The 14,066-nt window shown below is 42.4% G+C and overlaps 1 protein-coding gene across 1 annotated transcript in view; it reads right to left on the reverse strand.

The window, feature by feature from the left end:
• Window positions 1-5,721: 5,721 nt before the first annotated feature.
• KIF13A (kinesin family member 13A) overlaps window positions 5,722-14,066 on the reverse strand; it is a 216,781-nt gene continuing 208,436 nt past the window's right edge. Inside the window, 2 exon segments of the mRNA XM_082415147.1 lie at window positions 5,722-7,548; window positions 7,550-8,347. Of these exon segments, the coding sequence (XP_082271273.1) occupies window positions 7,510-7,548; window positions 7,550-8,347 (837 nt within the window). The 3' untranslated portion in view covers window positions 5,722-7,509.

Consider the following 14,066-nt stretch of genomic DNA (forward strand, 5'->3'; position numbering starts at 1 on the left):
TTGAACCCGTGTGCCCTGCATTGGCGGGCGGATTCTCAACCACTGTGCCACCAGGGAAGCCCCCCGAGTCTAATTTTAAACAGGAAGAAACAACCCAGGAATCCTTTTCTACATATCTGCACCATTTTTTGTTTGCCTACTTTTACTTTATTTTTTAACCTGTTTTTCTCTTTTAAACTATTTTTAAAAATCCCTTTATTTAAAAGTTTTTTCCAGTCCTCTTTTGGATTTAGAGTTTTATTTTACAAGCTTTAAGAGCCTTGAACCAACCCTTTTGCATATTTCCAAACATTTGGATGTGTATGACATTTTAATAGTAAAATAATCCTACCTTTGTCAGTGTCTTCATTAAAAAAAAAAAATCCTATATTCATAAACTCTTCTTTTGTTGGCAGTTTTATTTCTAAAGCTAATCATTAATATTGCTTGCCTTAAAAAGAAATGATGTGTTTGAAATTCCTAAGATTCATTTTCTATTTTGCGCGAAGCCATCAAATCTATTCATTGTACCTCTAATGAAGCAAATCTGAAAAGAATCAAATGTGAAAATATAACTATAAATAGAAGCATAGTTAATAGTTCCCGATCATTTGCCTCTACCAGAAATATTCGTGCAGTATGATTACTGGCTATAACTCACATATTCAGATAATCCTAGTATTTTCACTTTTTATTCCGTGGAAATGTGGCTTTCCTTTTGACCTTACTGTTTACAAATGAGTTGGATTTCTACATTCACTCATAGGTTCCAGTTAGCTTTGCTTTGGCCCATGGCCTCAGCCCTATTAACTCCTAACAAATTACAGTCGTTTTAAAATATGTCTATAAATTCTTAGATGTTCTCTTTTCAAAAGGAAGAGCCCAATTCCCTCCCCTGCATTCCTGACTCACTTCTAATGAATAGAACGTGGTGGAAGTGACAAAGTGTGACGTCTGAGGTGAGGTCATAGAAGGCTTTGTGGCTTGTGTTTACTCTTCAGAGCCGCTCACCCGGGGGAAGCCAACCATCACATCACGAGGACACTCAAGCAGCACAGAGAGGTCTGCATGGCGAGGAAGCACCAGCTCACCAGCTGTGTGACTGAACCACCCGAAAAGTGGGTCCTCCCAGCTCCAGTCAAGCCTTCAGATAACTGCGGCTCTGGCTGACATCTTGACTGCAGCCTCATGAGCAGCTGGAGGCAGAATCGCCTAGAACTGTTCACGCCGGAATTCTGGACCTGCAGAAATTGTGAGATAATAAATGTTTATTGTTGCTTTAAGCTGCTGAGTTTAAGGGTAGTTTATTTTGCAATAGGTAACTAATATTAATGCACTGGCTTTCTCACAAATATATACCGCTACATATAAAAGGACTAGGAAGTAAACGTTGGTGACTTGGCATTCTCATATCATCATTAAGACACCCTTGGATGCCAGTGGTGCTGAGGTTAGATCTTAAATCATCATTCTCGGTGAATTGCTCTTTTTCTTGGCTGATGCTGTGACTAAGTATTTTAACTCTGGTGTTTCTAAGTAGCTTGTTTCTAAGTGGCTTATTTGTGGTTAACCATATGCTTGGTAAAGATTATGCTGATTCAACAAGTGTGACTAATCAATTACATGAAGGTGTGGCATGCTAGACTAAGAAAAGACAAACAATAACAAAGAAACCTAAGAACATCTCTATATGATTTGGTTCAGGCAGATAAAGTTGTTATAAACACCAGTGTCTTCTGGTTTTAAAATGTAAATAGGTACAAGTGTTTGAGGTATCGTGAAAGGGTCAAGTTGGTTTGTACTACTCTTCCCCAAACCAAACTGGGCCTTTTTCCCCTCTCTGAGTTGATCTTCTTCCACAGACTCCAGTTCTAACTTACCTTTTTCTTTGTGAAACATTCATTGTTCTATTAATCAGCCTCTCAATGTCTTCATAAATAGGGTCCCACAAAGATTCGAGAGTTCCTTTCTCAGGGACACAATCTGGCAACGAGAAACCTACAATAATAAGCTCCAAGATGGCGGCTGTTGGCAACGGGGCTCAGATTACAGTGACTGAGGCACCCCAAGCATCTTCTCGAGCTACAGTCTTCTAAGAACTGAATGCAACGATACAGGCACCCCTCACAAAGGAGAGAATAACTTGTTTTCCCAAAAATACACAGCGGTGAGTGTGTGTCCCAGAACATGAGAAAGATGAAGACTGAGTTTTATTTCAACTTAAATTAACTCACAGTGTCCGAGAAAAAAAAAGGACCATTAAGTGGCCCTCAAATCTACAATTAACTTTCCCCTCAGCTCAGGGGATTAGAAACTGATGACAAGCAGGTTAAATAGAAGACTCTGGGATTTTTCCACTCCTGTCAGCTCCAGTTCATAATGTATTAAAGGGGAGAACTCATCTCCTGGCATTCTCGAGGAGTCTTCCATATTCCAGGTTCCCCCGCCAGCAGGATGCCGTCCACCCCCAGATGTCTGGGCATGAGAACAGACTGCCTTTCCCCCAGGTTAGGAGAAAACCTGAGACAAACTGCCACAAATTACAGACTGACTTCCTGTTGTTGTTTTTTAATTTAGGAGGTTGGCTCAATATTACAGAAAGACACCTGTGCTAGTGTTAGTGCAGTAAGTTCAAGGCTGAATACAAAAACCTCTCTACGTGGTTGTGTACTGGTGGCATCCTTCTCTACTTTTAGCTCTTGGTCTAGAAAAGAAAGCAAGAACTCTTATTCAATTACATCTTCTTTCAAGACTTTTCAAATTTACATGACCGGAAAGCTTTACTTTTTAAAAATAAAGATGAATCATGTAATTAGTTATCTTTTTTTCCCCCAACATAGTTCTAAAGCTTGAATATTGTAACTTTCAAAATAAGTATTGGCTAGAGAAGGATTTTTGGAAGATCGTATCTGGCCCTTACCTACCCTGAAGGTGTTTTTTATGAACAGTATTCTTCCCATAAGTTGGTACCCTAGAAACACAGGGCTAAATTTTTGCTATGATAAACTGTGTGTCCAAATAATGATAAACAAATGTGATGACAGCAGTAATACCGTACTTTGGAAATTAACTGGTAAACACACGCCTATATTGAACTATCCAGTATGTTCTAGAACCAGTGTGCTCTCCCATAGTCAATGACAAATGACAATGTCCATGACCAAATACCACTGATCTCATACTAGTAAAGGGAATGACAATTTGCTCATTTTGTCTTAAACTGTATTTGTGGTTGTCATGATTTATTTAAACATTAAATAGCTGCTTTCCTGCCCCAACTCCCATTCCATAAAATTCAAATACTTCGGGTTTTTCCCCCACCTACTTTTTCCTGGAAGTCTATGTAAAGTCACTCTCTGTCGAGAACAGGCTAGACCTAGTTCCTGACCACACCAGAAAGGCTCTTGTGAATCTTTTCTGAGAAGATTCTGGAAAACCATTTTTAGATAACTCTTTCACATTAAGCTACCTTAAGCCACTGTTTCCAGGGTGGCAGGCCCTGCTGCTTCCTCTAAAGAAGTGCTTGATCGCCATGACCACGTGTGACCCACCTCGGCCTGTCTGCTGCAGATGCTCCCCGCTAATGTCAGTCAGTCTGGACTTGGGACACTCACCACCGCCTTCTGCTCTCTGAAGGCGCCCGGTCCTCCCTTACGAGGCCTATCCCCCCGTGACATGTCACCAGACAGAACACCGGGAGACACTGATGGAAGCGTGGCTTGAACCCTGGCTCTGCCTCCTGCTCCCTGTCACCAACCTCTCCACCTCCCTTTTCCTTTCGTCCAACACTTAATAACAACAGAACCTGTGGCATCCGCTGCTGTGAGGATTAAGCGAGATCGATATCAAAAGTTGGGAACAGTGCCTGGTACACAGTAAACCCTCAATGAATGTTCGCTGTTACTATTATTGTTTAAGCTACAGGGACACACAAACAAATATGGAAAATTGATCTGAAACTAGTGGCAGAGTAATTAAAGACAAACAACAGATGTTTTAAAATCGGAATTAGACAGTCTGTATTCTAAAACACACACACACACAGTCTGTACCAATTAAATACAATAAAGTTGAAAGGGACATAAATTACAGTTTTTCTTTGTTTTAAACAGACAATAGTAAAATACTACAGTCAGCTCACTATACACAAAAATCACGAACAGCAGCTTTGCATTAAAATCTCCAATATCTTACTCATTTACTGATGCTAGGAACTTAAAGGGAAAAGGTACGGCAGGCTGTACACACTCTCTCGCTCCCACGACACATTTATTGCTGTACATCCGGGCCAACTGTACAGGCATCTACACAATAGGTACAGAAAGTACTTTTGTAAAAACTTCCACACACGTAATCCTTCAGAGTCTCCACTGGTAAGAGAATTTTACAAATGAAGACACGGACAGCAGGGTCATCTGTATTCAATCATCTCCTGCGAACACGGTGAAGTGGGCACCTGTGAACTTTACAGCTCGTTCCATCCCTTCAGCATTTTCCAAAATTGAAGTAAAATAACAATGGCAAAACCACACCACCACAAAACCTACCAACCCCAAACAAAACCACAAAGAGACGAAAATCAACACCCGCTCCCCGCAACCCAACTCTTGGTTTGTCCCTGTGTTTTCTTAGAGTAATACTGCTCTCTGCATCCCACCTGCCTGGCTGGCCTGGACCGAGGGACCAGAAACGCTGGGGTCATAGCCCCAGTCACTGTCAATGGTTCCAATTCCACGGCAAGTCAGCAGGCGGTGCGCCAGGTGGAAGACCAAAGAACGGAGCCGTGAGATTTTTCAGTGTGCTTACGAAACGGGACAGAGAACGGCAGCACGTGGCCTGGGAGCCAAGGGGCGTATGGCACCGAACTTGCAGTCAAACACGTATGTACACATAAAACAAGAGTGGACAGCAAAAACATTCAGTCTTATGTAAGTTCTTTGGTTATAAAGAACGGCATTCTGTAACCTTTGCTGCAAAGAGGGATTTACAACTCATTCTTAGGCAACACAATCTTTTTCATCTGCTCCTGTTCTGAGAGATCGCCCAAGCTGCTTTGTAACGAAGTCCAGTACCTTCCGATTTTCTACAAACCACTTTTCTCCCCATTTTAGTGTGCAGACTTGTCTGTCTCCAGACATACTATAGATACCATTTCATATACATAACATATACTATTTATAAAAAAAATTAGAGCATTGACTCCAGATTCTACAGTAAGAACTGATTAAAATTGTACAAGAATAAAGTTTGTTTGAATCTGTGGAGGTTTCTACACAGGGTGGGTGTGTAGTGAGTGCACACAAAAATACTGCCACTTCATTAAGCCAGGATTTTCGGTTCTCTGGAAGAAAGCAGAGGCTGCCGATTCAGCCGAGTGACCAAGCGCGGCTTCTGCCGGCTCGGGAGGGGAAAGGAGGTGGCCCCAGAAGCCACGGCTTCTCCGCGCTGGTGTGAGGTCCGGCTGGGCCGCAGCATGTTTTAAAGATGGGCTGGTGCTCTGGCTTGCTGCCTCTCACGGAGCGGTCGCGCTCCCCTGGAACACAGAGGCTGGTAAGTGCAAGCTCCTGTCCCCGCCCTCCCCACCCACGGAGACCATCCCCCACGAGGGGCTCTTCCTAGAGGGACCTGCAGGATCTGGCTGACTACGGGATCCAGTTCTAGAACGTACTCGACACAAGGGGTGAACCTAGCTCCAAGGCTGAAGAGTCTAAGAAAAGTAATGACAGACAGCAAGACCTAAAGTTAAAGTAAAAAAAGTGTTATTCCTGGGTCTACACTCTAAGTCATACCAGGGTGAGAACAAAAGTCAAACCTGAGTGCTTAAAAAGTCCTCAGACTTTAACACTGTCAAAACAAATTAAAACCAAGATAACAAAAATACTAAAGCAATTTTCTAAAAAAGAAAAAACTCACCATAGTCCCACATTACCCTGATACAACAAATGTCTTTGTAAATTCCACTTTTAAACCAAGACCTTTGGCAGGGACACACTATTCTATTCTGGAACCTTTCGAAAGCAAAAATCAGGTAGTGTTCCTGTTACTGGGTTCTAAATAATCCAGGCGATGAAACAAGGCGGGGGTGAGGGGGAGTTTGCTGCCCCTCTTCCCCCTTCTGCGGGCCGTGCTTCTAACAGGGCAGCCCTCAGACACCCTACCCTGTATCCCTTCAGCAGGGGGGTTTGTGAAAACCTTATCCCCACACCACCCCTCACCCCGCTCCACCGGGGACTGAAGTAAAACCTTAGGTGTGCGGGGCAGCGACTCCTGGGAATTTGTATTTTTAAGAGGCATCTTCTCCCAACACCCCCCAGTGAGTCTATTGCACATTTAGGTTTGAGAAGCACTGTTCCAGGGTGAAGAATTAACCCCTGGACCACATTCTTCCTGGACTTCTTGGAAGAAGGACTAAAAAGCTGATGTAGGCCAGCAAAGCAGATTCTGCTTAAAATCAGTGTAAAGGAAGCTGAAGACTTTTAAACAAATGACTGTTTAGCTTGCAAGAACAGTAATGAGTAACTCTATTTTATTCTTATGTTGGGGAAAGAAGTCTTTTCTGAGTTGTAAGAGACCCCACTATTTGTTTTTTGCAGTTTATTTATGAATATGCGGTATAAATGACCACACACTGAAATTTTAAGGGCTAGTATGGAAGACTTGGGGGAAGAAGCCAGCAAACTGGGATGATAACTTCCTCAGCAAAACAGAGAGACAGACGGGCACCCTGATTATCTGCTCCTTCACTGAGCTGCTTTCTAACTCTGTCAGCTCTTTGTTTTGCTAACACTGGTGCTCCCATACCCCTTACACAGCTATGGCTGGGGTGTGGGATCAAAACAGTGACCCTGAATGGGAAGAGATGGTGGTACTCTTAATTATATAATTCACTATTTTCCTTAGGAATATTAGCAAAAACCCATTTTGTTCCAGTACGAAAATTAAACACTATAATAAACCAACCTGGGTAACTTCCAAAGCCCACACTTAAATTGCTCAGGGAATTCACCTATGCTTCCCCAAAGCATTTTTTATCCTATGGGCACCAAATGGCTGTATTTTATCAAATCTGCGATGCATCTCTCCCCCACCACCACCCCGTGCTTTTTAACGTCTCTGAAACTGCTGATATGATATAGTTTAATTGGAAGTATTTGCTTTAATGATACATAAAATAATAGCGTATCTAATAATCAAAGAAATCACAGATGTGATGAAATATGGTAGATGCTACCAGGATACCTTGGGAGAGCCCGTAATTAAACATCTCGGGGAGTGAACACGAGATTGACTGATCCTTATCGAGGTGAACACTTAATTCAACATGAACCCATATGCTGGTCCTACATATGTCATAACCCCACTCGGAAACTATGAAAGCAGACTTGCTCCGCCACAGCCAGCCAGCTGGGCAGCATGTGAACTTGGTCCCCAAGTGGGCCCATCGTCCCTGTCAGAAACATCTGAATGAACCTCTCCTACTAAGTCACTGTGATGAAGGGCCTCTGGCAGTTGGGGCACAATTAGGTGCGCTCACTGATAGCACAGGACCCGAAAGACTGCCCCTGGAATTTATCACCTGGTCATTCTCTGCCGAGGAACACAGCTGGCCAGGGTCCTGTGGCCCATCTGAGACACTCTTACTGTCCGTTGTATTTGGTAGGTTCCTCCTACTCGAAAGTTCTCCAGCAGAAGGATCTGTCAAACCATCAAAATCTTTTCCATCTGACACACCCATAAACTCTGTGAAAGAATGGTCCTCGAGGATGTTTGTGGTGTGTTCTATGGTCACCTCCCTGGGGCAGAACTCCCTGGCCGGCTGGCCACTTTTGCTGGAGCAGGCATCTTGCTCTGAACATGAGCTGGTCCTACAGTGGGTTTTGGAGTTCTTCTCAGGGAAGCTTTGGGATGATGGGCTCCCTTTGGCTAAGGCACTGTTTTCCTTGAGTGGCACCACAGTTATCTTATCCTTTACCAGGCCTCTTTCTAGTTCTGTCAACTCTTTGTTTGAGGATGGTCTGAAGTCATGCACAAGTGACGCTCCGGGATGCTCACTGGTGTCTGCATCCTTTGTCTGAAGGGCCAGCTGATCCGAGCTGTCACTAGAAGGGACCACCATGTCAGACAGGGTGGCATTGGAGGCACTGTGGGAAAAGTAGCCACTGGTGATGCTGCTGGTGGTGGGGCTGCAGGACACTTCTTTCTCCAGGACCTTTGAGTTCGTCAAATCCACTTTAGAAGAAAACCACTCTCTGTTCTCCAAGCTGGCATTGTAAACGCTGAAGTCGGCAAACTCCACAGGTACGTAAGGCTGTGAACTTATCAGCTTCCGGTTAAGAGCTTCTAGATCGTTTTCCTCCTCCTCAGAGTCCTACAGAAATGAAGCAAAAGTCAGCCACGAGCTCCTCATAGCAATTGCATTGTTGAGACAGGTTGTAAACACTTTACTGTTAAAGGCATTCACCTTCACGTGTTTAGTGTTTTTTGTTTTTGTTTTCTGAGTTTGGTTAAATCTTGTCACCTGTCGTGGACAAAGGTACATTATCCTCAGAGATCTGTGAGCATGAACCCATTACCATCCAAGATGAAGAGATTTATTTCTTCTGTGCTCACTCACTAATAATTAGAAACCTTTCCTCCCCTGGTTTAAGGGAAAGGATGGAAGGAAGTGCAGTAGACTTTTAATTAGTTCCTCATGATTAGTTTTCAGTTGGAGATGTTCTCATTTCTAATTAAATGAGTAGAGGGACAGCCAGAGGCAGAGAAGAGCTGCTGTTTCATATGTTCTTACAATCCTCACCTTGGGGAGCAAAGTGCAGATAAATACGATGATTTGCAAAACGTTTCTGAGCTATTTTATGGGGAGGAAGGGCCGTATATAAAGACACCCCAACGGCGAAAGGGAAAAGAACACGATTTCAACATCCATTCTCAGTATTACACTAAATATTGTAAGTCTGTAAAATACTAAATCAATCTGACAATTACTATTTTCTAGTGTTTTTGAGAGGCATGGAAGAGGATTTGACTAGAAAGTGAGGAAGATAGTGAGAGTTAAATGAAAATCTCTTTTGTCAAATAGCTTTAGGATTCTGTTTATAAAGATTGGTAAATATGCAAGAGTGGCTGTTATCATCTTCCAATCTCTCTCCCTGAGTGAATGATTCTTTTAAATTTGGTAGAAAACAATATAAAACACATGGGCATTTTATTTTCAAATAAAAATAAATGATATTACTATCTAGTCATTTCTGATTAACCTCATATACGTCTGATGACACTGCAACTATTCCTTTTCTCTTTTAAAACGTGACTTTCATTCAACAATATTCATCAAGCATCCTCTACATGCCAGTCATTGTCCTAAGAACTGGGAATACCAATGCTGAGCAAAGACAGGCATGGTCCCTACCCTTGGGGAGTTACGACTGTGGTCCTTGCTCTAAGGATAACCCTGGGCACTGCTAGGTGGATGAAATTGCCATCAGTATAACAACAGAGTAACTGTAAAGACCTGGAACCAAAACATTAACCTTACTCATTTCAAGAGAGACAAAAAGAGAGAGAAGAGGTGAGGAAGAGAGAAGGGTGGGGAGGGTGAGGACGAGCACGCTCCACGGACAGAGCAGATGGGAGTTTACAAATGAACATAAATTTCACCTGCTGAATTTTACAGCAATATTTTCTATCTCGTAAGATGCTAAATACCTAAAAAATAGCTTAATACTCTTTTTAGATTTTAAAATAGCTTGAATATAAATTATTTAAAAGCATCAGTAGTCTTAATTCCTTGTCTATTAATCAAAGGTGACTATCAAATATCAGTGATAAAATTCCAGAAATCAGCAAAACAAAATTTTTGGCAACACTAACCTCTCTGTCTTATCTTTAGCTGCATTCTAATTAAATAGCACTGTTAAAAAGGGGGTGGGGTAGAGAGATCTCTCCCTAATGTTGGGAGGAAACGTGTAGTAAAGGAGCAAAACTTGGACAGAATTGTCGGAATCAGTAACCTGCGCTATATTTTCTAGATTCTCTACCTGACTTGTTTAGACTCAAAATTGGATTTCAAGTGTATGTTTCCCTTATATTTCCTTCTAATTTAAGCTGGCAAAGAAACATAATCCCCAAGTCCAAGAGTCTCTGATGCAATTAATTACTAAAAAGTTAGCTGTTGCAAGGAAAACCAAATTTGAAGATGAGAATTTATAATTTGGGGCCTCTTTTTATGCCTGAAGTTATTTCTTCCTAACACTGAGGAAAGGTCTGTCATCCTAAAATACAACTTTGCTGAGTGAAATGTTCAAGCATGAGTTTAATGTGTAGAAATAGGTATACACTTATTAAAATCACAAAGATAAACAATCATTCCTAAATGATTAGAATGACCTTAGTAAAATTGAACAGTCTACAAAAACAAATAGGGATCAGTACCTAGTTATGCACTTGGGGTGGGGTTAGGGTTAGGGGAGTGACCTAAAGAGAAAGGCTAAAGGAGTGGGGACAACTAGTTCTAGAAGACAGAAAACTGAGTAGAGATGAATCGTTCTCCAACATGTAAACGGAGATGGAAAGTTTATGAAGTTATGCCTTCCAAGGAGAAAAGAGGACTTAATTGGCTTAAATTGTATTTTAAGGGAATTTGTTTTGATAGACTTTTTTGGGGGGGATGGGGGGAGATAGTATCTCTTGGTTCTGTACATTTTATTTATTTATTTATTTATTTTTTAAAAATGTTTTTCTTCTTTTTTAAATAAATTTATTTATTTATTTATATTTGGCTGTGTTGGGTCTTCATTGCTGCGCACGGTGAGCGGGGGCTACTCTTTGTTGTGGTGCGTGGTCTTCTCATTGCGGTGGCTTCTCTTGTTGCGGAGCACGGGCTCTAGGCACGTGGGCTTCAGTAGTTGTGGCTCACGGGCTCTAGAGCACAGGCTCAGTAGTTGTGGCACACGGGCTTAGCTGCTCCGCGGCATGTGGGATCTTCCTGGACCAGGACTTGAACCCGTGTCCCCTGCACTGGCAGGTGGATTCTCAACCACTGCGCCACCAGGGAAGCCCCATTTTATTTATTTTTTAATTGAAGTGTAGTTGATTTACAACGTTGTGTAAGTTTCTGTTGTACAGCAAAGTGATTCAGTTATACAGTATATACTCTTTTTCAAATTCTTTTCCATTATAGGTTATCCCAAGGTATTGAATATAGTTCCCTGTGCTATACAGTAGGACCCTGCTGTTTATCTATTTTATATATTAAACATTTTATACCAGAAACATTATTTATCATTTTACTTTAAAGGAGACCAAACTAAGAACCTTCCTACTGTGTCTTAAGGACAAAAAGAATGAAAACTCTTCCTAAAAGTGGGACATGGAGTCAAGTTCTCAAGCTTCTCTACAGCTACAATATTCATGATTTGATTTTTGAGATTTAGTTTATGCAGCTGATATTTACCTATAGACAAAACACCTTGATTTTAAGAAGGAATCAAAACCCACATTAAAACAGTGACCTTCTGGGCTTCCCTGGTGGCGCAGTGGTTAAGAGTCCTCCTGCCAATGCAGGGGACACGGGTTCGAGCCCTGTTCCGGGAAGATCCCACATGCTGCGTAGCAACTAAGCCCGCGAGCCACAACTACTGAGCCCGCACGCCACAACTACTGAAGCCCGCACGCCTAGAGCCTGTGCTGCGCAACAAGAAAAGCCACCGCGATGAGAAGCCTGCACTCCGCAATGAAGAGTAGCCCCCGCTCGCCGCAACTAGAGAAAGCCCGTGCACAGCAATGCAGACCCAATGCAGCCAAAAATAAAATAAATAAATTTTAAAAAAGTTTAAAAAAACAAAAAAACAGTGACCTTCTGTGTGACTTTCACCTGATTAAAGTCATTTTCACTCCTGCTCTAATCAGCTGTCCCTCAGAGAGATGGTCTCTGTTTTCAGAAAGACTCCATCAGCCAAGGGTCCCCAGTACTTCTGTCCATGGTACTAAGGGGAGGGCAGCCCCTTTTAAGAAACAGCAGCAGCAGGTGATGAAACTGCACTATCTCTGGGAACTCCTGGAGTCAGCCCAATTCTGCGGAGGGATGGGGTTTTTGTTCTGATGCTCTCGTTAAGTGTGAGACCTTGGGCAAATCACTCAACAAGTCTCGTGTTTCCTCTTCTGTAAAACGAGAGACAAAAACCATATGCTGTCTATGCAAGACCCAAGAGAGGGAGAATTGACCTTCTTTCTGCTCTTCTGTCTGCATAATGACTTAAAAAGAGAGACTCCAAAGGTATACTGTTGCTTTTATCTTATTCACAGAAGACACAAAGTACATTTGTCTATCTTCCCAAATTGATGAGACAACAAAGGAAAAAATTAAAAAAGACTCTTTTCAGACATCTGCCCCAGAGCTACATGAGAATAAATGTATGCAGTTTTAAGCCAAAAAAAAAAAATAAATAAATAAGCACAGCTATATTTACTATATTTTATGTGAAACGACAGGTTTCTTTGGTAACTAGATGGGCTGAAAAATAAAAGGAACAATGTCCCAATATTGCTTCTCAAAAATGACTGCAAACTCCTTTGATCAGACTGATTCGCCCTCTAATTTTCCAAGAGTGGAAAAGGAAATAAAGTGAATAGGGAACACAGGAATAAAGCAGTTTACATCCATTTGTAAGAAGAGAAATAAAATGAAATCTTCCAAAAGAGAGACTAGAACCTCAGATCAAGCAAGTAATATTCTTATCATCTACCAAAACATCCTGGAAAAGCTGCTATCTGAAATAAATCAAACCGTTCAACAGTTTCAGAGATGAAGAGTGTGCAGTGAGCTAGATGTCTAAGGAGAGTAGAGGCAGGTCTCTCAAGTAAGATCCCAGCAAGAAAAATGGTTCCATCAAACCCTGCTTAGTGGGTTTCATGGTGTGTCTGATCACACAGAATCTAACTGCTGCTCAAAACTTCCTGGGTCAAGAGAATCTGGTTCCATTCTACCCTCTGCTAGCTAAAAGTCCCGAGATGGGTTTTATTTTAAAATAATAAAAGGAAAGTAAAGAAAATAACTATAAAGCAAATTGTGAACAGTGAAACTAGCTGCTGGACGGCCGCGGAAGGGCCATCCAGCAGTCCCTTGATGGGGTGCTCTACCAAAATGTATTGTTAAAATAGATTAAAATTTAGTGCCCGTGCAGCATGGTGATGGGTACCACGTCAATAAACAGACAGAACCAACCAGCCGGAGAATGGAAGGGGTAATAAATTAGCCACCTGGCCTTTTTAGCCCATGCTGCAGCCTTTATTAATTAAGCAGGGGGAGGTCAAGTATGTGACTGAAGAGCTCACTAAGACTGGGAGGGACGAGGAGCAGCTGTGCCTGGCGTGCAGGCTCTTCTCCAGCAGGGACTGGGGGGGAGGAGGGGACTTTGGGATAGAAGGACAGGGAGGACACAGAGACAGTGGGCGGGGAGAGGGACAGAGGGGAGGGGAAAATGATGCCTTTCCTTCTTTCCTCAATGGCCAGGAAGAGTGAGAAGGTCATTTCTTAAGATCCCCTAGTGCTCCAAGCCTGCAGGAGCCTGGCCTGCTACATGTCCGGGTCAAGTTCTAGTCAGCTTCACACAGTGTGCGTTTGCAGCATATTCTAGAACCTAGAGGTTAAAAGACCTCATGCTGATGACCCTTTGGAATGAGCCTGACATGGTGCAGCTGGGAAAGGAAAGGGCCCACACTCTGCCCACAGAGCAGACCGCATGCAGATGTGAACATCAAGCAGCCCCCTCCAGCTCCAAGCTGCATCCAAAGCCTAGGAAACCACAGGAGAGTGAAAGCTGAGACACAGAATTAGAGAATTCTTTCCAGGCATGAGAATATACACTTGCATTTTTAAACTGAGGTATCGCTTATGATCCCAAGTGCCTGGTACATAGTGTTTTAAAAACTATTTTTCCAATTTGGAACGTGAAAACCAAGTGCTAGGGAATGAGGTTTTTCAGGTAGGGTTTCAACCTACCAGTGGTAAAATACAGGTAAGCCCTCCTGAAAGCAGGACACCGAGGGAGTTGGAATCTATTTTGCCAGCAAATTAAAAGAGGCTACCT

The sequence above is a fragment of the Balaenoptera physalus genome (assembly GCF_965194825.1).
Source record: "Balaenoptera physalus genome assembly, chromosome: 11".
NCBI lineage: Eukaryota > Metazoa > Chordata > Mammalia > Artiodactyla > Balaenopteridae > Balaenoptera > Balaenoptera physalus.